Source organism: Schistocerca cancellata, chromosome 10, assembly GCF_023864275.1.
Source record: "Schistocerca cancellata isolate TAMUIC-IGC-003103 chromosome 10, iqSchCanc2.1, whole genome shotgun sequence".
NCBI classification, from domain to species: Eukaryota; Metazoa; Arthropoda; class Insecta; order Orthoptera; family Acrididae; genus Schistocerca; species Schistocerca cancellata.
In genome coordinates this window covers 192,299,775-192,326,909 of record NC_064635.1, presented here as the reverse complement: position 1 = coordinate 192,326,909, position 27,135 = coordinate 192,299,775, and the positions used below count along the sequence as shown (strand labels likewise).

General features: G+C 43.7%; 1 protein-coding gene across 1 annotated transcript in view; it reads right to left on the bottom strand.

Annotated features, from left to right (window-relative positions):
• Positions 1-27,135, bottom strand: part of LOC126106500 (uncharacterized) — a 145,978-nt gene that overhangs the window by 57,443 nt on the left and 61,400 nt on the right. The window contains exon 2 of the mRNA XM_049912819.1: positions 24,824-25,070. Coding sequence (XP_049768776.1) covers positions 24,824-25,070 — 247 coding nt within the window. The remainder of the gene's footprint in view (positions 1-24,823; positions 25,071-27,135) is intronic.

Below are 27,135 nucleotides of genomic sequence, written 5' to 3'. Positions count from 1 at the left end.
AACACTGTACTGTTTCTGTACATACCTTGGCTGTCTGAGTAGGTGCACGGTGATGTACATCTTGTAGCATCTCTCCCAAAACGTTTATGGTACCAACACACCTTACGCTCGTCCTCTTGTTGACTTCGTGTGAGTAGAAATAAGCATACTGTGGACATCATGTACAATGGTGTTCCGACAAAGGCATCGATTGAACGTGTCAAGCCAGCATGGGTTTTCCCCTCTCCGACCTCTGACACCACGCCTGTGCATCAACACATGATGGACGCAGAGCATACCGAAACACCGCTCAGTACATCGTACGAGACAGGTGAATCACCACCACAAACAACAACGTCACCGCCGCCGAGACACCCGACGCACACCAGAGCTGGACGTTGAAGAAAATTCAAGTATCAAGATATCCCTGGGGCTCCGCACTATAAGGGGGGGGGGGGGGGGGGCTGTGTGGCAGTGATATTTTTCATGTCTGGTGCAAAGTGATATCAAAAGTGCGCGAGAGTTTTTTTTTGGCCATGTGTTGTTTTTTATCTTTGCCGTAAGACTATAGAGTCTCCTACTTTTTGATACTTCTCTGTTGTTTTTTTAGTTTCTTTTCATTGTGAGTTTTTGCGAATAAATATTTTTTCGTTAACTCATTATACCGGACGGCTATGCAATTATTTATTGCAGGAAAGTCGCCTACAAAACTAATATAGTCATAAGGAACAATATCACCTACCTATTATACATCTACGTCAACATACATACCCTGCAGTCCATCGTAAGATGCATGGGGGAGGTTAGCCTGAACCACTACCATTTATTTCCTTTCCCGTTCCACTCGGAAACAGAGCAAGAAGGAGAAAACTACTATCTATGTGACTTCCAATGCGCTCCGATCTCTCTGACCTTATCTGCGGGTCCTTAAGCGAAATGTATGTTGGCGGCAGTAGAATCGTTCCGAAGTCAGCCTCTGAACTGCTTCGATGTCATCCTTTGTTCCGACCTGGTACGGATCCAAAACACTCGAGCAGTACTCAAGAATAGGTACGCAGTAGCGTCCTATACGCGTTCTCCTTCACAGGTGATCTATAGTTCTCTAAAATTTTTCCAATTAACTGAAAGTTAACCATTCGCCTTCTCATCCGCAATCCTCACATTTCATACCGCTGGGCAATGTTACCCCCAGTTATTTAAAAGACGTGATTGTGTCAAGCATAACATTCTTAATACGGTTATCAAAAGATTAAAGGTTTGTTTTTTCTACTCATTAGCATTGAATTACATTCTTGTACATTTAGAGCTAGCTATCAATCATCACACAAACTAGAAATTTTGTCTAAATCATCTTGTATCCTCCTGCACCAGCTGCACAAGTACACCTGACAATGGCAAAAAACGCCGAAAAGTGCTTGTTGTGTAACTTCGTAATCACCACGACTAAATTAATAGTGAAGCAGAAACATGTACAGAAAAAAATAGTAATGTTCGTTATTAGTACGAATATGCATGCTACGATCTGAAATGACATCCTAATATGATTACATCCAAGGGCTCCGATCCGATATGAAACAAAACTAGAAAATACACACATAAAAATACAATCACGTTAAGTTTGAAAATTAAATAATCTGAAATAGGAAAAACCACAGCTAGGGCTACTGAAAAACTCTAGTTGGATATCAGGGAAAATAGCCAACGAAAAATTGCAGTTTAATACTCCTCGCAGTAGAGAAAGAAGATACACATAAATGTCAATTCAATTTTGATGCCATCTAATACACTTTCTTTTGCATACAAAGCTTCACATTGGACGGCGTTAGTGTATTCAATGCATTAGTTTCGTGTTTTCTATTTTTTAACCAAAGATGAACAAAATGTGTTTTGACTGCTATATTTTTTGTTGGGTAGGTAACATGTTTCCCAGGGTCAGTACACGACACGATGAATGTGGGAAATCTAGAACCAGCATCAAATTCGCGGCCAGAATCGTGTTTTAAAAGCTGTAGTATACAGAGAAGTTGCAACATTAGAAAATTGCAGCGAAATGCAGGAAGATCTGCAGCGGATAGGCACTTGGCGCAGGGAGTGGCAACTGACCCTTAACATAGACAAATGTAATGTATTGCGAATACATAGAAAGAAGGATCATTTACTGTATGATTATATGATAGCGGAACAAACATTGGTAGCAGTTACTTCTGTAAAATATCTGGGAGTATGCGTGCGGAACGATTTGAAGAGGAATGCTCATATAAAATTAATTGTTGGTAAGGCGGGTGCCAGGTTGAGATTCATTGGGAGAGTCCTTAGAAAATGTAGTCCATCAACAAAGGAGCTGGCTTACAAAACACTCGTTCGACCTATACTTGAGTATTGCTCATCAGTGTGGGATCCGTACCAGGTCGAGTTGGCAGAGGAGATAGAAAAGATCCAAAGAAGAGCGGCGCGTTTCGTCACAGGGTTATCTGGTAAGCGTGATACCGTTACGGAGATGTTTAGCAAAGTCAAGTGGCAGACTCTGCAAGAGAGGCGCTCTGCATCGCGGTGTAGCTTGCTGTCCAGGTTTCGAGAGGGTGCGTTTCTGGATAAGGTCTCGAATATATTGCTTCCCCCTACTTATACCTTCCGAGGAGATCACGAATGTAAATTAGAGAGATTCGAGCGCGCACGGAGGCTTTCCGGCAGTCGTTCTTCCCGCGAACCATACGCGACTGGAACAGGAAAGGGAGGTAATGACAGTGGCACGTAAAGTGCCCTCCGGCACACATCATTGAGTGGCTTGCGGAGTATAAATGTAGATGTAGATGTAGAACCCAGGCATTCCTCGTCTCTGCGATTTGCCACGTTGTTGAGCACCCATGCCATCTGGACTTCACGATTTGTAATTATGTGACTAAATTTAACGCTGTATTACACACCATAATGTTTTAGGTGGTCTCAATTCCTAGACACGACATCTTTTAGAAGTAGAAAATTTACAGTTGTTTGCTTCTCTTCTGTATTCGCTTTTTTCTCGACTGATGAACTTGGCTCCCGTGAAGAAGTATAGACACACACACGAACAGTGTAGCATGACGCTGTTCTTCAAAGATTACAACAAAAAACATCTCTGCAGTACAAAACCGAACTACATCTGCATCTACATGACTGCTCAGCAACTCTCAATTAAGTGCCTGGTAGAGCGTTCATTGAACCACATTCAGCTTGAAACTTCCTGGCAGATTAAAACACTGTGCCGGACCGACACTCGAACTCGGGATGTTTGCCTTTCGCGGGCAAGTGGTCTATCAACTGAGCTACCCACGCACGACTCAAGCCCCGTCCTCACAGCTTCACTTCTGCCAGTATCTCGTCTCCTACCTTCCAAACTTTACAGAAGCTCTCCTGCGAACCCTGCAGAACTAGCACTCCTGACAGAAAGGATATTGCGGAGACATGGCTTAGCCACAGCCTGGGGGAAGGTAGGAGACGAGGTACTGACAGAAGTAAAGCTGTGAGGATGTGGCGTGAGTCGTGCTTGGGTAGCTCAGTTGGTATAGCACTTGCCCGCGAAAGGCAAAGGTCCCGAGTTCTTGTCTCGGTCCGGCACAGAGTTTTAATCTGCCAGGAAGTTTCATATCAGCACACACTCCGCTGCAGAGTGAAAATCTCATTCATTCCACATTCAGCTTATTTCTGTACTTTTCCACTCTGGAACAGCACTCGACAAAAATGGTGACTTTCCTTGCGTTCTCTCCCTATGTAGGCAGGCGTCAACAGCATGTTTTGCATTCAGAGGAGAAAGTTGATGATTGAAATTTCGTGAAGAGATTCTGATGGGACTAAAATGTCGTTTTAATGATTGCCACCCCAATTAACGTATCATATCAGTGACACTCTCTCCACTATTTCGTGATAATACACAACGAACAGCTCTTCTTTACACTTTTTGAATGTCCTCTGTCAATCCTAGGTGGAAAGGATCCCATACCCCACGGCAGTACTTAAGCAGCGGACGAACAAACGCAGTGTAGGCAGTCTCTTTAGTACACCTGTTACATCTTCTAAGTATTCTGCCAATAAAATGCAGTCTTGGCTCCCCCCACAACATTTTCTGTGAGTTCTTTAGAATTTAAGTTGTTCTCAATTGTAATTCCTAGGTATTTCGTTGAATTTGCGACCTTTAGATTTGATCGATTAGCACTCATATGGGTGACCTCGGACTTTTTATGATTTAGGGTCAGATGTCAAGTTCTACACTATACAGATATCTCGTCTAAGTCATTTTTCAATTGGTTTTATTGGACGATAAATGACAGCATCATCTGCAAACAACACAGCTGCTCAAATTGTCTCCTAAATCGTTTATGTGATTTCGGAACAGCTGGAAGACTGAAACACATCCTTTGGGAAGGCCAAAGGATTTTCTGTCGATTACTAGGTAGTGTGGCAGTTGTGACAGGAAATCACGGACCCACTGTCACAATTAAGACGATTCTCCTTAGGCGTGCACTTTGATTAGGCGTCGCTTTGTGGCTCCAGGAGATATGGAAACAATCTGAGATCTCCTGTCGATAGCGTTCACTACTTCAAGAGAATAAGGAGCTAGTTGTGTTTCACAAGAGCGATATTTTCTGTTCCCGTGTTGGCTGTTTGTAAGGAGATCGTTTTCGTCGAGGTAATTCATAATGTTCGAACTCAGTACATGTTCCAAAATCGTACTGCAAATCGGTGTTTGTGATATGGGTCTGTAATTCAAAGGATTACTCCTACTTCCCCTTCCAGAGTTTTGGTGTGACCTGTGAAATTTTCCAGTGTTTCGGGACGGATATTTCGGCGAGCGAGCATTTGCCAATGACTACTAAATATGCAGCTATTACTCTTATATCAGCATACTCTGAAAGGGATTTCAATGGTATACAATCTGGCCAGAAGGATTTGCCTATATTAAGTGATTTAAGCTGCTTCGCTACACTGAGGATATCTACTAAGTTACCTACTGTAAGCGGGACGCCTTCTTGACTAGAATTCTTGAGCGTTTAATTCACCCTCCTTGGTGAAGGAATTTCATAAAATCGTGTTTACGAACTCCGCTTTATTGGCACTGTCATCATTATCACTGCGTTTTGAGGACACGTGCTCATCTCCTATTTACCAACGTAAGTCTGTTTTCACTAAATATGATGTGCTCCCACGATTATATGTGTTACGAGATAGTGATTTTCAAATGGTTCAAATGGCTCTGAGCACTATGGGACTTAACTTTTGTGGTCATCGGTCCCCTAGAACTCAGAACTACTTAAACCTAACTAACCTAAGAACATCACACACATCCATGCCCGAGACAGGATTCGAACCTGCGACCGTAGCATTCGCGCGGTTCCGGACTGAGCGCCTAGAACCGCTCGGCCACCGCGGCCGGCTGTGATTTTCACATCTGAGGAGCCAATACTACTACTACTACTACTACTACTACTACTACGTGATCAGGCCCAGTGGACCGCACGCATCTACGAGTTTCCTCTCCACTGTATTCTGTCCATTGAGCTTGACAACATGTTAAGTGTCCTGTGATATATGTTAAAAACATGAACTGCAATAATTGAAAATGGTATATAAGGCCGAAGTCTGCCTTGTTCTTAAATAAACAGTACAACAGTCAGATGACGGTGTGTTTATTTAAAAAAAGAAATTCACACATTTAGACCAAAGTTGTTGTTTGTTGTTGTCGTCGTCTTCAGTCCAGAGACTCGTTTGTTGCAGCTCTCCATGCCGCTATATCCTATGCAAACTATTTCATCTCCAAGTATGTACTGCAATCTACATCCTTCTGAATTTGTTTAGTGTATTCATCTCTTGGTCTCTCTCTACGATTTTTCCCCTTCACTCTGCCCTCCAGTACTAAACTGGTGATCCCTTGATGCCTCAGAACATGTCCTACCAACCGATCCCTTCTTCTAGTCAAGTTGTGACACGAATTCCTCTTCTCCCCAATTCTATTCAGTACCTCCGCATTAGTTATGTGATCTACCCATCTAATCTTCAGCATTCTTCTGTAGCACCACATTTCGAAAGCTTCTATTCTGTTCTTCTCTTAACTGTTTAGCGTCCATATTTCAGTTCCATACATGGCTACATTCCGTACAAATACTTTAAGAAAAGACTTGCTGACACTTAAATCTACACTTAATATTACAAATTTCTCTTCTTCAGAAACGCTTTCCTTGTCGTAGCCAGTCTACATTTTATATGCTCTGCCGGTCGGGGTGGCCGAGCGGTTCTATGCGCTACAGTCTGGAACAGCGCGACCGCTACGGTCGCAGGTTCGAATCCTGCCTCAGGCATGGATGTGTGAGATGTCCTTAGGTTAGTTAGGTTTAAGTAGTTCTAAGTTCTAGGGGACTGATGCCCTTAGAAGTTAAGTCCCATAGTGCTCAGAGCCATTTTTATATCCTCTCTACTTCGACAACCCTCATTTATTTTGCCCCCGAAATACCAAAACTCATCTACTACTTTAAGTGTCTCATTTCCTAATCTAATATCATCAGCATCACCTGATTTAATTCGACTGCATTCCACAATCCTCGTTTACCTTTGTTGATGTTCATCTTATATCCTCCTTTCAAGACACTGACCATTCCGTTCAACTGCTCTCCCAGGTCCTTTGCTGTCTCTGACAGAATTACAATGTCATCGGCAAACCTTAAAAGTTTTATTTCTTCTCCATGGATTTTAATTCCTACTCCAAATTTTTCTTTTGTTTTCTTTACTGCTTGCTCAACATACAGATTGAATAACTTCGGGGATAAGCTATAGCCCTGTCTCACTCACTTCCCAACCACTGCTTCCCTTTCATGCCCCTCGACTCTTATAACTGCCATCTGGTTTCTGTACAAATTGTAAATAGCCTTTCGCTCTCTGTATTTTACCCCTGCCACCTTTAGAATTTGAAAGAGGGTATTCCAGTCAACATTGTCGAAAGCTTTCTCTAGGTCTACAAATGCTAGAAACGTAGGTTTGCCTTTCCTGAACCTATCTTCGCCTCGGGTGTTCCAATATTTCTACAGAATCCAAACTGATCTTCCGTGAGGTCGGCTTCTACCACTTTTTCCATCCGTCTGTAAGGAATTCGTGCTAGTATTTTGCAGCCGTGACTTATTAAACTGATAGTTCGGTATTTTTCACACCTGTCAGCACCTGATTTCTTTGGGATTGGAATTATTATATTCTTCTTCAAGTCTGAAGGTATTTCGCCAGTCTCATACATCTTGCTCAGCAGAGGGTAGAGTTTTTTCAGGACTGGCTCTCCCAAGGCTATCACTATCTCTAATGGAATGTTGTCTACTACTGGGGCTTTGTTTTGACTTAGGTCTTTCAGTGCTCAATCAAACTCTTCACGCAGTATCATATTTCCCATCTTCATCTACGTCCTCTTCCAGATTGTCCTCATGTACGTCACCCTCGCATAAACCATCTATATACTGATTCCACCTTTCTGTTTTCCCTACTTTTCTTAGAACTAGTTTTCCATCTGAGCTTTTGATATTCATACAAATGGTTCTCTTTTCTCCACTCTTTAATTTTCCTGTAGGAAGTATCTACCTTACCGCTAGTGAGATAAGCCTCTACATCCTTACATTTGTCCTCTGACCATCCCTACTTAGCTATTTTGAACTTGCTGCCGATCTCATTTTTGAGACGTTTGTACTCCTTTTTGCCTGTTTCATACCCAAGGATTTCGACTAGTCTTCGACTTTTTATCTACTTGATCCTCTGCTGCCTTCACTATTTCATCTCTCAAAGCTACCCATTCTTCTTCTACTGTATTTCTTTCCCCCGTATTTGTCAATCGTTCCCTAATGCTCTCTGAAAGTCCGTACTACCTCTGGTTCCTTCGGTTTATCCAGATCCCATCTCCTTAAATTCCCATCTTTCCGCAGTTTCTTCAGTTTTAATCGACAGTTCGTAAAGAACAGATTTTGGACAGAGTCTACATATACCCCTGGAAATCTCTTACAGTTTAAAACCTGGTTCCTAAATCACTGTATAATCGTTATACAGGTATAATCTATCTGAAACCTTCCTGTTTCTCCAGGCCTCTTCCACGTATATAACCTTCTTTCATGATTCTTAAACCAAGTGTTACGTGCCTTACTGTAACGAGTAGCTTATCAGCAGGAGAAACAGCCAAGCGAAAATTTACGTCCAACTTGGTCACAATTGTTGATACCAGTAGCTCAAAAAAGGGGAAACTGTCGCGACTCATTCTCTAGAATTAGTGGAATTTGTGTTCGTGCTGAAAAGCCTGCCAAGAAACCACAGTTGTACAATGTTTGATATTCATTGTATTGTACGTGTGTACCAAGTGCTTCCATTCCTTGTCCAGTTTTTTGGGCTATAAATAATGATAAGCAACAAAAACGTCCTCTTCAGAAGAGTTCATGATTGCAACAGAAACTGCAACAGATGCGTAATTCATGATGTCTTGTTCTCGTCACATGGCGATTCAAAGCTTGTCCTACCGTCTCAGTATGTATCCCGTCTTGGAAATATGTGAGAAGACTGTCAGGAATAGAAAGTCTGGTCCTCTTGCTTGCCGGCCGGTGTGGCCGAGCGGTTCTAGGCGCTTCAGTCTGGAACCGCGCGACCGCTACGGTCGCAGGTTCGAATCCTGCCTCGGGCATGGATGTGTATGATGTCCTTAGGTTAGTTAGGTTTAAGTAGTTCTAAGTTGTAGGCGACTGATGACCTCAGATGTTAAGTCCCATAGTGCTCAGAGCCATTTCAATCATTTGAATCCTCTTGCTTGATAGTCTCCGGCCCCTATTCCTCCCTCGCCTCCCCTCCAATTTCAGACTCGTTCGGTCCAATGTTCCTTCCTTTCGTTTGTGTTTGACTTTCCTTGCGTTTCTCAGAAAATTCCCGTCCACATACTGGGTGATCAAAAAGTCAGTATAAATTTGAAAACTGAATAAATCACGGAATAATGTAGATAGAGAGGTACAAATTGACACACATGCTTGGAATTACACGGGGTTTTATTAGGGCCAAAAAAATACAAACGTTCAAAAAATGTCCGATAGATGGCGCTTCATCTGATCAGAATAGCAATAATTAGCAGAACAAAGTAAGACAAAGCAAAGATGATGTTCTTTACAGGACATGCTCAATATGTCCACCATTTTTCCTCAACAATAGCTGTAGTCGAGGAATAATGTTGTGAACAGCGCTGTAAAGCATGTCCGGAGTTATGGTGAGGCTTTGGCGTCGGATGTTGTCTATCAGCATCCCTAGAGATGTCGGTCGACCACGATACACTTGCGACTTCAGGTAACCCCAAAGCCAATAATCGCACGGACTGAGGTCTGAGGAGCTGGGAGGCCAAGCATGACGAAAGTGGCGGCTGAGCACACGATCATCACCAAACGTCGTGTGCAAGAGATCTTTCACGTGTCTGGCGATATGGGATGGAACGCCATCCTGCATAAACATCGTACGTTCCGGCAGGTGTTTATCAGCCAGGGTGGGGATGTTGCGATTCTGTAACATATCGGCGTACCACTCACCCGTCACGGTAGCAGTTTTGCTGTCCAGCGCCATCTCTCGGACATTTTGTGAACTTTTTTTTTTTTTTTTTTTTTTTTTTTTTTTAGTGGTACTAAAACCCCATGTCATTCCAAGCATGTGTGTCAATTTTTACCTCTCTATCTACATTATTCTGTGGTTTATGAAGTTTTCAACTTTATACTGACTTTTTGATTACCCTGTACATATGTATACCCAGCACCCGATATTACCATGTGTAGTGAAGGTTACCTCCGATGTCAGTATGACTGACACCCTTTGCTGCTCCATTCGCAAAAGGTCAGGGACAGAAAGGTGAGCCTCCGTGCAAGTCGTAATTTCCCTCACTGTGTTGTCGTGGCCATTTCGCAAGATCTACAGGTGTTTCCGTAAGAGATTGCAAAAATGTAACAGAATGTAGATAATGCTCCACTGAACAATTTGAGATAGGCAACCTGGCGTCGGAGAAGCCAGATTAAGGAGATATGGAAGTAAACTTGTTTTCCACTTTGACTAGCATTATCGTTTTCCATTTTATTTACAACTAACATGCGTACAAGTTTAAACATTGTGTGCTGTTTATTTACACGTACATTCTTTATTTCCTGCAAGGTACCAAGGAGGAGCAGCCTGACTGCCAGGAAGTCATGATGCAGGTTTTGTTTACTTTACTCGTATCGTATTTACGTTTTCTCATGACAGAACCTGCCACGAATCAACGACAGACCCATTCATTACTCATTGCTATTCAGAGACGTACAGTACAATACGATGGAGCAGAACCAGTGCAGTATTTCTTGGATTGGAAGGGGAGGTCCTATTCCATGCCCTGCGAGGTCACCTGACTTGAATCCCCTTGATTGTTTCCTATGGCGATATCCAAAGTCACTTGTGTACGAGGTGCATTCAAGTTCTAAGGCCTCAGATTTTTTTTCTCTGGACTGGAAAGAGATAGAAATATGTGCATTGTTTTAAAATGAGGCCGCGTTCATTGTCAATACGTCCCAGAGATGGCAGCACCGTACTGCAGATGGAATTTTACCGCCAGTGGCGAGAATGAGAACTGTTTTAAATACTTAAAATGGCGGCGTTTTTCTTACTTGAACAGCGTGCAATCATTCGTTTTCTGAACTTGCGCGGTGTGAAAACAAATGAAATTCATCGACAGTTGAAGGAGACATGTGGTGATGGAGTTATGGATGTGTCGAAAGTGCGTTCGTGGGTGCGACAGTTTAATGAAGGCAGAACGTTGTGTGACAACAAACCGAAACAACCTCGGGATCGCACGAGCCGGTCTGATGACATGATCGAGAAAGTGGAGAGAATTGTTTTGGGGGATCGCCGAATGACTGTTGAACAGATCGCCTCCAGAGTTGGCATTTCTGTGGGTTCTGTGCACACAATCCTGCATGACGACCTGAAAATGCGAAAAGTGTCATCCAGGTGGGTGCCACGAATGCTGACGGACGACCACACGGCTGCCCGTGTGGCATGTTGCCGAGCAATGTTGACGCGCAACGACACCATGAATGGGACTTTCTTTTCGTCGGTTGTGACAATTGATGAGACGTGGATGCCATTTTTCAATCCAGAAACAAAGCGCCAGTCAGCTCAATGGAAGCACACAGATTCACCGCCACCAAAAAAATTTCGGGTAACCGCCAGTGCTGAAAAAATGATGGTGTCCATGTTCTGGGACAGCGAGGGCGTAATCCTTACCCATTGCGTTCCAAAGGGCACTACGGTAACAGGTGCATCCTACGAAAATGTTTTGAAGAACAAATTCCTTCCTGCACTGCAACAAAAGCGTCCGGGAAGGGCTGCGCGTGTGCTGTTTCACCAAGACAACGTACCCGCACATCGAGCTAATGTTACGCAACAGTTTCTTGGTGATAACAACTTTGAAGTGATTCCTCATGCTCCCTACTCACCTGACCTGGCTCCTAGTGACTTTTGGCTTTTTCCAATAATAAAAGACACTCTCTGTGGCCGCACATTCATCAGCCGTGCTGCTATTGCCTCAGCGATTTTCCAGTGGTCAAAGCAGACTCCTAAAGATGCCTTCGCCGCTGCCATGGAATCATGGCGTCAGCGTTGTGAAAAATGTGTACGTCTACAGGGCGATTACGTCGAGAAGTAACGCCAGTTTCATCGATTTCGGGTGAGTAGTTAATTAGAAATAAAATCGGAGGGCTTAGAACTTGAATGCGCCTCGTATGAGGCTGAAGTGGATACGGAGATGGAACTAGTTGGCAGAACTGTAGCTGCCTGTGGTGTGATGTAATTCGAAACACGTCAGCGATATTCGTCAGGGAGCGTCAGAATCTTGTTCGCCAATGTCGGTTTTGTATGAGGCTGATGGCCGTCAGTTTCGGCACATTTTGTAAGACACAATACAAATGGTACGTTCACTCTGTCAGTGATGGTATTCGCAGTAAATTAATGCGAATAAAAAAAATACTCTACCATCAAAACGCTACCGTCTAGTGAGCAAGATGTATGAGACAGGCGAAATTCCCTCAGACTTCAAGAAGAATATAGTAATTCCAATCCCAAAGAAAGCAGGCGTTGACAGATGTGAAAATTACCGATCTATCAGTTTAATAAGTCACAGCTGCAAAATACTAACGCGAATTCTTTACAGACGAATGGAAAAACTGGTAGAAGCTGATCTCGGGGAAGATCAGTTTGGATTACGTAGAAATGTTGGAACACGTGAGGCAATACTGACCCTACGACTTATCTTAGAAGAAAGATTAAGGAAAGGCAAACCTACGTTTCTAGCATTTGTAGACTTAGAGAAAGCTTTTGACAATGTTGACTGGAATACTCTCTTTCAAATTCTGAAGGTGGTAGGGGTAAAATACAGGGAGCGAAAGGCTATTTACAATTTGTACAGAAACCAGATGGCAGTTATAAGAGTCGGGGGGCATGAAAGGGAAGCAGTGGTTGGGAAGCGAGTGAGACAGGGTTGTTGACGCTCCCCGATGTTATTCAATCTGTATATTGAGCAAGCAGTAAAGGAAACAAAAGAAAAGTTCGGGGTAGGTATTAAAATCCATGGAGAAGAAATAAAAACTTTGAGGTTCGCCGACGACATTGTAATTCCGTCAGAGACAGCAAAGGACTTGGAAGAGCAGTTCAACGGAATGGACAGTGTCTTGAAAGGAGGGTATAAGATAAACATCAACTAAAGCAAAACAAGGATAATGGAATGTAGTGGAAATAAATCGGGTGATTCTGAGGGAATTAGATTAGGAAATGAGACACTTAAAGTAGTAAAGGAGTTTTGCTATTTGGGGAGCAAAATAACTGATGATGGTCGAAGTAGAGGGGATATAAAATGTAGACTGGCAATGGCAAGCAAAGCGTTCCTGAAGAAGAGAAATTTGTTAACATCGAGTATAGATTCAAGTGTCAGGAAGTCGTTTCTGAAAGTATGTGTATGGAGTGTAGCCATTTATGGAAGTGAAACGTGGACGATAAATAGTTTAGACAAGAAGAGAATATAAGCTTTCGAAATGTGGTGCTACAGAAGAATGCTGAAGATTAGATGGGTAGACCACGTAACTAATGAGGAGGTATTGAATAGAATTGGGGAGAAGAGGAGTTTGTGGCACAACTTGACTAGAAGAAGGGATCGGTTGGTAGGACATGTTCTGAGGCATCAACAGATCACCAGTTTGGTACTGGAGGGCAGCGTGGAGGGTAAAAATCGTAGAGGGAGACCAAGAGATGAATACACTAAACAGATTCAGAAGGATGTAGGTTGCAGTAGGTACTGGGAGATGAAGAAGCTTGCACAGGATAGAGTAGCATGGAGAGCTGCATCAAACTAGTCTCAGGACTGAAGACCACAAGAACAACAACAACAAAAATACACAGCCATGCGACTTTATTCGTGTTATCTCCTTAAACTAACTTCTCTGACCCCTGGTTCCCTACCTCAAATTGTTCAGTGGAGCATCCTATATGTCCTGTTAAATTTTTCCACGCTCTTACGGAAACGCCCTGTATATGGAAGGTGTTCCTTGATATCGAAAACACGTACGACAAACACATCGTTGACTTTCAGCAAATATACTAGCATAAAACTGAGCTGCTTCTTAGACCAGTAGCATCCCACCTCCTCCAGCGATACTTAAAACAGTCGAATTTCCATTTATAAATCGCCATGTCTCTTGAACTATGTCCCATAGAATGATATTATTTTGCAAGCACATTCATTGTACAGATATGCGAGTGGCTTGCTAAGTACATTTGTAACAGAGCACAGTGCGATATACAGGGCTATTACAAATGATTGAAGCGATTTTATAAATTCACTGTAGCTCCATTCATTGACATATGGTCACGACACACTACAGATACGTAGAAAAACTCATAAAGTTTTGTTCGGCTGAAGCCGCACTTCAGGTTTCTGCCGCCAGAGCGCTCGAGAGCGCAGTGAGACAAAATGGCGACAGGAGCCGAGAAAGCGTATGTCGTGCTTGAAATGCACTCACATCAGTCAGTCATAACAGTGCAACGACACTTCAGGACGAAGTTCAACAAAGATCCACCAACTGCTAACTCCATTCGGCGATGGTATGCGCAGTTTAAAGCTTCTGGATGCCTCTGTAAGGGGAAATCAATGGGTCGGCCTGCAGTGAGCGAAGAAACGGTTGAACGCGTGCGGGCAAGTTTCACGCGTAGCCCGCGGAAAATTGGCTCATGCCAGAACTGGACACCGACAGCGCCGACTTCATCTTTCAACAGGATGGTGCTCCACCGCACTTCCATCATGATGTTCGGCATTTCTTAAACAGGAGATTGGAAAACCGATGGATCGGTCGTGGTGTAGATCATGATCAGCAATTCATGTCATGGCCTCCACGCTCTGCCGACTTAACCCCATGCGATTTCTTTCTGTGGGGTTACGTGAAAGATTCAGTGTTTAAACCTCCTCTACCAAGAAACGTGCCAGAACTGCGAGCTCGCATCAACGATGCTTTCGAGCTCATTGAAGGGGACATGCTGCGCCGAGTGTGGGAGGAACTTGATTATGTGCTTGATGTCTGCCGAATCACTAAAGGGGCACATATCGAACATTTGTGAATGCCTAAAAAAACTTTTTGAGTTTTTGTATGTGTGTGCAAAGCATTGTGAAAATATCTCAAATAATAAAGTTATTGTAGAGCTGTGAAATCGCTTCAATCATTTGTAATAACCCTGTACAGAGTGATTTTTTCCATCGTTTATAAACTCTACCGATTGATCGATGAGAGGGTACGGAACAAAAAAGTTCTAATGAACTTATGTCCGCAAATGCACGGTTTCCACGGTAGAGAGCAGTTATTGAGTCATACATTGACTGCCGTCTAATACGTGACATACCATGCCGCCAAAGTTACAGTATGTATGGTTTCCATGTGCCTCAACGCATGTGTGTACGCTCCGTAGCATGTTGTGTCTCAAACGTTCACATCGGCCAGGCTGGATCCGAACAGTGCCAAAGGCAGCATGAATACGCTGCTCCAATGCCTCCACATCTGGACTGGGCTCTGCACACACGTTACTTTTGAGATGGCCCCGTAACGAGAAATGGCACGGGTTGAGATCTGGGGAACGAGCAGGCCAATCAACTGGACCCCCACGTCCGACCCATCGACCAGGTAAGACACGAATGAGATGCGTCCGGACGTTAACGGCGAAGTGGGCTGGAGCACCGTCATGTAGCAGCCACATAACCCTTCGGATCACCAACGGCACTTTTTCCAGCAGGGGAGACAAAGTCACCGGTAAGAAACGCCGGTAGTTTCGGCCTATTAGGCGACCTGGGAGCATGACTGGTCTGAAAATACGAGGGCTATCCACAAAGTACATTACGTTTTGGAATTAAAAATAAATAAAGTATTGGAAATTTTTTATTATATACAGATGAAAGCCACACTTAAATACTACTTTTCTACATATGTAAGTAGGCTGTTTATATTTTCTTATTGGCAACGTTACGTAGCGCTCTGTATGAAAATCACTGGCTGTGCTGTGTGCAGTCTGTGGCCAGTTTGCATTGTTGTCTGCCATTGTAGTATTGGGAAGTTGGCTGTTAACAGCGCGTAGCGTTGCGCAGTTGGAGGTGAGCCGCCAGCAGTGGTGGATGTGGGGAGAGAGATGGCGGAGTTTTGAAATTTGTAAAACTGGATGTCATGAACTGCTCTGTATATTATTACTTTTCAACACTATTAAGGTAAATACATTGTTTGTTCTCTATTAAAATCTTTCATTTGCTAACTATGCCTATCAGTAGTTAGTGCCTTCTGTAGTTTGAATCTTTTATTTAGCTGGCTGTAGTGGCGCTCGCTGTATTGCAGTAGTTCGAGTAATGAAGATTTTTGTGAGGTAAGTGATTTGTGAAAGGTATAGTTTAATGTTAGTCAGGGCCATTCTTTTGTAGGGATTTCTGAAAGTCAGATTGCGTTGCGCTAAAAATATTGTGTGTCAGTTTAAGCATAGTCTTGTATAATTGTTCTAAGGGGACGTTTCATACTCTTCTTGAAGAGGTGCGTCGTCATCAAAACGCTGCATAGCCAACCACTTCTTCATTGCTGGGAATAAGTGGAAGTCGCTCGGTGCCAGGTCGGGACTGTACGGTGGATGAGGAAACAGTTCCCACTTAAAAGATTCGAGAACTTCACGAGTGGCATTTGCCGTGTGGGCCCGGGCGTAGTCGTGAATCAGCAAGATCTTTGAGCCCAACTTTCCCCTGCGCTTGTTTTGTATTGCTCTTCTGAGGTCGTGCAGAGTTTGGAAATACCTTTGAGAGTTTATTGTAGTGCCTTTTTCCAGGAAATCCACAAAAATCACACCTTTCCTGTCCCAAAACAGGTAACCACGTGGTTGAAGGCGCAGGCGGCCGAATTTTACGACGAAGGAATTTCCGAGCTCGTCCATCGCTACGATAAGTGCCTTAATTTAAATGGCAACTATGTAGAAAAGTAGTATTTAAGTGTGGCTTTCATCTGTATATAATAAAAAAATGCCCAATACTTTATTTATTTTTAATTCCAAAACGTAATGTACTTTGTGGATAGCCCTCGTACGATCGCCAATTGCCCGGGCAACACATTCCGGGTGCAACGATGCTGGTGATTCGCTGTCACAATGCCATTCGGGTTCTTCACGCTATCCCACAGATGACTATTATGAAAGTTGGAGATACCACTCGACGTAAATGTGAGCTCATCTGTGGATAGGATGGATGACACAAATCCCGGAATTGTGGCTGCCTGGTGGAGAAACCAGTGACAAAACTGCTCCTGATGTGGAAAGTCTGTCGCTACTAAGCCCTACAGACGCTTTGAGCGATAAGGATAGTAACAATTGTCATGGAGAATGTTCAATACGGTCGTCTGACTTACCCTGTACTGGCGGGCCAATTTCCTGGTACTGACACAGCGGTTCCCTTCCACAGTGTGAATACGTTCCTCCTGGTTTGGTGTCCGAAAATATCGGGTATGCCCTTCATGATTTTCTGCTTTCTGAAACGACCATCTCTCAGACAGACCGTGAAACACTGTTGCAAACATTGAATGCTGTAGTTACTGTCTCCTGATACAACCTTGCTGCCCATCGCCCGTTGCCATTTGCCTTTTCGCAAGTAAACACCGCGTGTGTACAACGCTGTATCACATCCACTACAAGGTGAGCCAGCAGGACAAGTAAATCCGACACAACATTACCAACAACTTGGCAGCAGAAGGCGCTAGAGCATGACGTATGAGGAAACCATGCATACTGTAACTGTGGCTACCTGGTACCGCAGTCTCTGTAACAACGTACACTACGCGATCAAAAGTATCCGGACACCCGCCAAAACATACGTTTTTCACATAGCTGCATTGCGCTGCCACCTTCTGCCAGGTACTCCACACCAGCGACCTCAGTAGTCATTGGATATCGTGGGAGACCAAAACGCACGGACTTCGGACGTGGTCCGGTAACTGGGTGTCACTTGTGTCATACGTCTGTATGCAAGATTTCCACCCTCCTAAACATCCCTAGGTCCACTGTTTCCGATGTAATGGTGAAGTGGAAACGTGAAAGGACACGTACAGCACGAAAGAGTGTAAGGTGTCAGGCAAATGCAACACCTTCCATGAAAACCCTGACATTATAGCAAATCCGGCAGTATGTCACATAGCTCCGAATAAATCCTGACATTAAATTAACCAAAGTAATACGATCAACGAGTGAGCAAATGGAATATCGCAGACTAACACAAGAATCCCTAAATGCATGTCATACCTTCCCGGCGGGGTCAGGGATTTTCTCTGCCTCGTGATGACTGGGTGTTGTGTGCTGTCCTTAGGTTAGTTAGGTTTAAGTAGTTCTAAGTTCTAGGGGACTGATAACCACAGCAGTTAAGTCCCATAGTGCTCAGAGCCATACCTTCCCACCGTGAAACAGACACAGTTGCGAGGGGAGAAACGAGAACAGAAGCCGAGAGCAGAGTTGTGTAGGCTAGGAGGCCCTACGATAAGGGACGGACACCCACGTCTCCGGCCCGACCGCCAGGACCACCGCCCAGCCCATGTTAAAAGATAAAGCCCTCCAGAAGAACAGTATAGATCTTACGATAACGCTAAAAGGGCCACACCAGCTGCAAGTTTTAGCATGAGACTTTTTCGCGTCTCTGTTACGTTGCAAACGTTAAAAATATTGCCCCACCACGAAAAGTATAACATTTCTCATTGGATAGGTGGAGCTTAGGGTTAACATTGAGACCCTGATTGGTCAGTTGAAAATACAGCCAGATACCTTTTTCTTAAGCCAGCTTCGAAAAATTGTAGTAAGGAGAGGTGAGAGAAGAGTTGCTTCCGAGACGGCGAGGTGTGTGGAGCTGCGCCGCCCGCTGCACCCTGACGCTGCCTAAACACCGACAAGGTAATGAACGCACGCGGTGCCGCCATAAGGCTTCACTCAGAACTGCAGAAGTCTCATCTGTTACATCCCTTTTTTACGTAATACTAGTGTCGATTGTCAATTAAACTTCGTGGTATTCACATTTGCTACTAGAAGTTAAAATCTGAAACGCGATGATTTTTATGTTATATAATTATTGAGAAGCCACATCAGCCACTGTAATTTGTGACAAGATAAATAAGTAATTAAAGATAACTGACGGTCACTGTAGACCATTTTTTATAGTTTTATCTTTTATGAAACTTAATTTAAACCTAGATTATAGATGTGATACGGCATAGGTCATCCTTCGATCCATTGTAGAACTTCATTCACATATTCGTTCACATTTTTGTTGAACGCAGTTCGTTTTTATCATCCTGTATTAAAATATTTCCTTTTATCAATAGTGCAATTTATAAACAATGTTTTGTGAGTAGAATAAAATTTCCAATGGTAAACTTAACTGCTTTTTCGACATTACTTTACCAGCTAACTAAAAATAGGAAAGCCTTGAACCCCTTCCACTAAATTTAGTTAGGATTAAGATTCTTTTACAGGGAGTGCAGTGGAGCTGACGCTGAAATCGTTAAGTATTTGATTATATCATCGCTAGTCTCACTGAACTCTTCTGAACTCTACATGTCATGTGTGGTCTGGCGTCTCCATACCAGCAACAGGTCCCAGGTTCAAACTGGTCAATTCCCTAAAAAACACGCTCAGAGCGTCGTTGCGCGAAAGTGGTAGGGAGACACGACTTACAACAAACAGACACCACGCAGAATGTTAGAAGAGTACAGACCGACCTCGTCTGTTGACTGACAGAGACTGCCGACAGTTGAAGAGGGTCACACCTTTGGGATGTTTTGGAGCGCCGTCTTCGTGCAAGGACTCACTGACCGACATCGATACTTCTCCTTAGTGCAGCATTCCGTGAGGAATGGGCTGCCATTCCCCAAGAAACCTTGCAGCACCTGACGAACTGTGTGCCTACGAGAGTGGAAACTGTCATCAAGGCTAAGACTGGGCTAAGACCTTACTGAATTCCAGCAAACCGGTGGAGGGTGCCACGAACCTGTAAGTCATTTTCAGCCAGGTGTTCGGATACTTTTGATCACATAGTGTTTTATTGAATAAATTGTCTCTAGCATGGAAACCATGCATTTCCAGACATAAGTTAACTAAATCGATTTTGTACCGTATCTTCGCATCGACCAATCCCTAGAGTTTGTACACGGTGGAAAAAATCATGCTGTATGCTGTTGAAAGTAACAATTGGAGTATTCTAAGGAAGAGTAATAGGACTCCAAACGTTCTCAATATATATAAACAATTTATCAGGTAGGATCAGCAGCATAATTCGATTGTTCGCTGGCGATCGGTTCTGTATGGCAAAGGATGGTTGTCGGACAACCGTAAAAACATCGGAGAGACTTTCACAGAAATTCCACTTTTTGTATTGAAGGGCACTATTTACGAAATGTGGATAAATACAAGAAATGCCCCTAGCAAAAAGAAAGGTCCTCACAGCACCTGATTGCTAAAAGAGTGTGGAACATCTGAAAATTCCGTATCTTACACACTATCCGAACAAAAATATCCGGACACTCCTACATAACGCAGAACTGACAGGCGTACATTGATGATTTAAGGCGTCACGTGAGGCGAACATGTCAGTGTAAAAGGACGTGTGGAGTATTGTGTGGGCGGTGGAGGAGCGATAACAGCAGAGTGTGTGGGTTAGAAGAGCTCAGTGTCTTCGAACGTGGACCAGTCACTGGATTTCACCTAAGTAGCAGATCCGTTAAGGACATTTAAACCATAAATTCTCCGAAGTCGACTGTTACTGATGTGAAGTGGAAACAGGAAGGGAACAACAGTAGCTGCACTAACACCAGGTAGATGATGATGATGATGATGTTTGGTTTGTGGAGAGCTCAACTGCGCGGTCATCAGCGCCTGTACAAAGTCCCAATTTTTACGTAGTTCAGTTTTGACACAGTCCCATCTAGCTAATGTTACGATTGATAATGATGATGATCGAATGACGAGGACAACACAGACACCCAGTCTCTGGGCAGAGAAAAGACCAGGTAGACCTCATATACTGATGGGTGGGACCGTCAAGCATTGTGGAGCAGTCCAAATGGTTTAAATGCCTCTGAGCACTATGGGACTCAACAGCTAAGGTCATCAGTCCCCTAGAACTTGGAACTACTTAAACCTAACTAACCTAAGGACATCACACACATCCATGCCCGAGGCAGGATTCGAACCTGCGACCGTAGCAACAGCGCGGTTCCGGCGTGAAGCGCCTAGAACCGCTCGGCCACAGCGGCCGGCGGAGCAGTCCAGTTGGCACGAAGACTGTACATACGGAGTTCACTAGAAGCGGGCAAAATGATCGAGCAGATCCTCATAAACCACCTTGAGGAGGAGTAAAGAGCCACGCCATTGAGGAGTCAATGACTCGAAACGAGTAGTTTGGAGTGACGAATCACGCTTTAACTTCTGGCAGTCCGATGTAAGAATTTGGGTTTGATGTGGTCCCCTTCATGCGCTTAAGGAAGCGCTAAATGTGAAAGGATGTGGACAAATTTTACAGCGTTTTATACTGTGTACAGTAGAGAAACAGCCTGCAGATGATGCATGACAATGCACCCTGTCAAAGTGCAGCATCTGAGACGGAATGATTTGTGGAAAATGGACTGACATGGCCAGAGTCTCGAGCAGAAGCCAATGGAATACGTTTGTCTTGAGTTAGAACTCCCGTCTCCAGCGTTCAACATTACTACCTTCCCTGGTTTCGGCTTGTGACAAAGAATGGACTATCATTCCTCCACACATATTCAAACACCTCATTAGAATTGTCCCTAGGAGAGCACAAGCCGTTATAACTCCATAATGATGTCCACGAATAGCTGTCCACATACTTTTGTATATATAGTGTAACTATGTAGATTAGATGTAGGTATAGAATAAAGTTAACGGACAAAATATGAGTGCCCAAACCACACCCTTGAAGGAGAAAACCGGCTGTCTTGAAACGAGTAAGCTTAGTTGCGTATTTCTCGACTTGTTCTAAGTTAGAGAAAGACAGGAGGAATCCAAATCGTAGTTGGGACGCCTCACACTGCCAGTCTACTCAGTCAACAAATTAGTGTGCAGTATAGACTTCGTTACTAGATACCACCCAGTAGGGAGAAGGGGATAATGTAGACAATTTTAGACGTATTTCTGTGCCATCAGTGTTTGCTAAAGTTATTGAAAAGTCTCTGTATGTAAGGATAATTGATCATTTTATACCACACGATTTGCTATCAAATGTACAGTTCGGCTTTAGAAGTCGTTTAACAACTGAAAATGCTATAATCTCCTTTCTCTGTCAGGTACTGGATGGTTTGAACAAAAGGCTTCGAACGCTAGGCATATTTTTTGATTTAACCAACGCTTTTGATTGTTTTGATCAGAAAATATTGCTCCAGAAGTTGGACCATTACGGAATACAGGGAGTAGCTCAGAACTGATTCACCTCTTACTTTAGCAACGGACAGCAAAAGGTCATCATTCACAGTGTTGAGAATGGCTGAGATGTGGGGTCTGATTCGGGTATGGTCATGTGGGGGGTGCCCCAAGGATCAGTGTTGGGGTCAGTCCTGTTCCTTATTTATATAAATGCTATGCCTTCTCGTATTACCAGTAACTATAAAATATTTCTGTTTGCTGATGACACTAGCTGGCTAGGTAGTAAAGGATGTTGGGTACAACACTTGTTCGGTTTCAAATAGTGCAGTTCCTGGCATAAGTTCATTGCCTGTAGAAAATAAACTAACAGTAAATCACAGTAAGACTCAATTTTTACAGTTTCTAACACACAATTCAACAAAACCTGACCTTTTAATTTCACAGAATGGGCACATGATTAGTGAAACTGAACAGTTCAAATTTCTAGGTCTTCAGATTGATAGCAAACTGTCGTGGAAAACCCACGTTCAGGATCTTGTTCAAAGACTTAATGCTGCCAGTTTTACTAATCTAACGGTATCTGAAGTGAGTGATCGTTGTACACGAAAATGAGTCTATTTTGCTTATTTTCATTCGCTTACGTCGTATGGTATTATATTTTGGGGTAACACTTCCATATTCTAAAATGATGGTGTTTGGCTCAGAAACGGGCGGTTCGGGCAATAAGTGGTGCAAGTTCACGAACCTCATCCCGACCTCTGTTCACGAGACTGGGTATTTTGATGTTGGCATCTCAATATATATGTTCCTTACTGTCATTTCTTGTTGACAATATTGGCTTTAAGTTTTAAACTTGGCTGCTTGGTTCCGTGACCGTTTCTAAATTAAAACTGAAACAAAGCAGCCTTCGGTCACTAATATTTTTAGTCTTATTGACCAGATTTAACACTTGTAAGAGTGTCTTCATCAGAATTAAAACAATTAAAATGGCCTATAACATACTTAAAAATTTATAGGAAAAGCTATTTTTTATATAAAAAGTGTGACTACTGACTAACAATAAAAGACAAAGGCAGTACTTACATGAAACATCTGGCCTGTTAATTATTTTATATGTCACATGTAAGTACTGCCTCTATCTTTTATTGTTAGTCAGTACTTACACTTTTTATATAAAAAATAGCGTTTCCTATAAATTAGTAACTATGTTATGGGTCATTTTAATTGTTTTAATTCTGATAAAGGCACTCTTAGAAGTGTTGAAACCTGGTCAATAAGACTAAAAATATTAGTGACCGAGGGCTCACTTGTTTCAATTTTAAATATTAGATTATTGCCAAGAATAAGCAGCTTTAATTCATTACTCGGCGGAAATCGAACCTGCATCTGGATCACACTTCCTTAACTCTTGTGCAGAAAGGCGTGCAGTATACTGCTGCATCCATTTGCGATAAGCTACCACTAGAATTCAAAAATCATAGCAGTAATCCACGTACTTTCAAATCGAAACTGAAGAGTTTCCTCATAGGTCACTGCTTCTATTCTGTCGAGGAGTTCTTTGAAAAATTAAGCTGATTCTTGTTGTGTTGTTGATTGCGTTTACTTAAACTTATGGCTTGACTGTTTTTGGGTTCAAAGACATTTTATTTGTATCTATTATTACTTTTATGTTGTAATTTCATGTAGTGACACATTCCATGACCTTGGAGATTTGCTCCTAAATTTGCTCCTACGGAATTTGACGTGTAAATAAATAAGTAAATAAATACACTACTGGCCATTAAAATTGCTACACCATGAAGATGACGTGCTACAGACGCGAAATTTAACCGACAGGAAGAAGATGCTGTGATGTGCAAATGATTAGCTTTTCAGAGCATTCACACAAAGTTGGCGCCGGTGGCGACACCTACAACGTGCTGACATGAGGAAAGTTTCGAACCGATTTCTCATACACAGTTGACCGGCGTTGCCTGGTGAAACGCTGTTGTGATGCCTCGTGTAAGGAGGAGAAATGCGTAGCATCACGTTTCCGACTTTGATAAAGATCGGATTGTAGCCTATCGCGATTGCAGTTTATCGTATCGCGACATTGCTGCTCGCGTTGGTCGAGATCCAATGACTGTTAGCAGAGTATGGAATCGGTGGCTTCAGGAGGGTAATACGGAACGCCGTTCTGGATACCAACGGCCTCGTATCACTAGCAGGCGAGATGACAGGCATCTTATCCTATGGCTCTACGGATCGTGCAGCCACGTCTAGATCCCGGACACAACAGATGGGGACGGTTGCAAGACACTAACCATTTGCACGAACAGTTCGACGACGTTTGCAGCAGCATAGACTCAACCCTTCATTCGATCCCTGCCAAACCCTACATTTGAGCAGGATAATGCACGACCGCATGTTGCAGGTCCTGTACGGGCCTTTCTGGATACAGAAAATGTTCGACTGCTGCCCAGGCCAGCACATTCTCCAGATCTCTCACCAATTGAAAACGTCTCGTCAATGGTGGCCGAGCAACTGGCTCGTCAAAATACGCCAGTCAGTGCTCTTGATGAACTGTGGCATCGTGTTGAAGCGGCATGGGCAGCTGTACCTGTACACGCCATCCAAGCTCTGTTTGACTCCATGCCCAGGCGTATCAAGGCCGTTATTACGGCCAGAGGTGGTTGTTCTGGGTACTGATTTCTCAGGATCTATGCACCCAAATTGCGTGAAAATGTAATGTCAGTTCTAGTATAATATATTCGTCCAATGAATACACGTTTATCATCTGCATTTCTACTTGGTGTAGCAATTTCAATGGCCAGTAGTGTTGGGCGCCCCTTGCCCCGTTGGTGCTTTGGGGCACGCGCCCACCGGGAGCACAGGCGGCAGCACTCACTGGGGCCCCTGGCCTCCTCGTGCTGGCCGTCGCTGGACGCCCCCGCGCCGCCTCCCACCAGCATGGTGCGGTTGAAGTAGATGGTGGGGCCTCCGGGCAGCCTCCCGAAGCGGCTCATGATGACCGCCTCCGCCTCCAGGTCCTCCCAGGCTCGGCTCACGTTCAGCTTGGTCAGCTGGAAGCCGTCGCACACCGTGCCCACAGACACCGGCGAGATGACCTCGACCACGTACCAGGTGCCCAGCAGCTGCGCAGATACAGACAGGAAGGTATACGTCTTCAACCATTCCAAAATGTACTGACTGGAACAGAGAAATGACCTCCAACCAGCTGGGATTCAAAAGTAGCAATCGTGTAAATCAGAGCTCCCTACATCTACATACCAGGTGGTCAAAAAGTCAGTATAAATTTGAAAACTAAACAAACCACGGAATAATGTAGATAGAGAGGTAGAAATTGACACACATGCTTGGAATGACATGCGGTTTTATTAGAACCAAAAAAAAGTTCAAAAAATGTCCGACAGATGGCGCTGGACAGCAAACTGTCAGTGACTGCGTATGACAATCGTTTATAAAAGGAACTGTAATGAGAGAGAGAATCAGATGTGCCAGCAGTCGCAGCATGTTGAAGTTACCTGAAAAGGCACTTTTAGTGATGCTGTATTATAAGAATGGGGAATGTGCTAGTTCAGCGTTACGATCCTATCGCCATAGGAAGGGGATTCGAACGGGTAAAGGTCCGTTGACAAATGCAGCTGTGGCGAGAATGATTTCGAAGTTCGAAGGCACGGGTTGTTTAGACGACAGACCCCGTAGTGGCCGACCGAGCACAAGGCGTAATGCTGCTGACAGAGTTCAGGAAGAAATGGAGATTGTAGCGGGTTCGTCTATGCACGGGGAAGTCAGCGCTCGTGCAGTCGCACATCGCACCGGCGATCCATACACTACAGTTTGGTTGGCACTTAGGTGTACCCTCCGATGCTATCCGTACAACATCCATCGGCATCATGAACTGTTACCTGGCGATTTAGTGAAGCGGAGGGAATTTGCGGTGTGGGCGTTTCAAAATATGGCGGAAGATGACGATTGGTTGAGTAACGTGTTGTGGACCGACGAAGCTCATTTCACGCTCCGAGGGTCTGTCAACGCCCACAACTGCAGAATTTGGGCTACCGAAAATCCTAGAACTGTCGTGGAAACTCCATTGCACGACGAGAAAGTCAAGGTATGGGTTGCATTTATCACATCTACCGTTATCGGGCCTTTTTTCTTCGAGGAAATGCGTGATTCTGGTTTTTTAACTGCTATTGTGACGGGTGAGAGGTACACCGATATGTTACAGAACCGCATCATCCCCAGCCAGGCTGATAAACACCTGCTGGAACGTACGATGTTTATGCAGGATGGCGCTCCACCCCATACTGCTAGGCGCGTGAAAGATCTCTTGCGCGCGTCGTTTGGTGATGTTCGTGTGCTCAACCGGCACTTTGGTCATGCTTGGCCTCCCAGGTCTCCAGACCTCAGTCCGTGCGATTATTCGCTTTGGGGTTACCTGAAGTCGCAAGTGTATCGTGATCGACCGACATCTCTGTTGTTGTGGTCTTCAGTCCTGACACTGGTTTGATGCAGCTCTCCATGCTACTCTATCCTATGCAATCTTCTTCATCTCCCAGTACTTACTGCAACCTACATCCTTCTGAATCTGCTTAGTGTATTCATCTCTTGGTCTCCTTCTACGATTTTTACCCTCCACGCTGCCCTCCAATGATAAATTTGTGATCACTTGATGCCTCAGAACATGTCCTACCAACCGGTCCCTTCTTCTAGTCACGTTGTGCCACAAACTCCTCTTCTCCCCAATTCTATTCAATACCTCCTCATTAGTTATGTGATCTACCCATCTAATCTTCAGCATTCTTTTGTAGCACCACATTTCGAAAGCTTCTATTCTCTTCTTGTCCAAACTATTTATCGTCCATGTTTCACTTCCATACATGGCTACACTCCATACAAATACTTTCAGAAACGACTTCCTGACACTTAAATTTATACTCGATGTTAACAAATTTCTCTTCTTCAGAAACGCTTTCGTTGCCATTGCCAGTCTACATTTTATATTCTCTCTGCTTCGACCATCATCAGTTATTTTGCTCCCTAAATAGCAAAACTCCTTTACTACTTTAAGTGTCTCATTTCCTAATCTAATTCCCTCAGCATCACCCGACTTTATTCGACTACATTCCATTATCCTCGTTTTGCTTTTGTTGATGTTCATCTTATATCCTCCTTTCAAGAGACTGTCCATTCCAT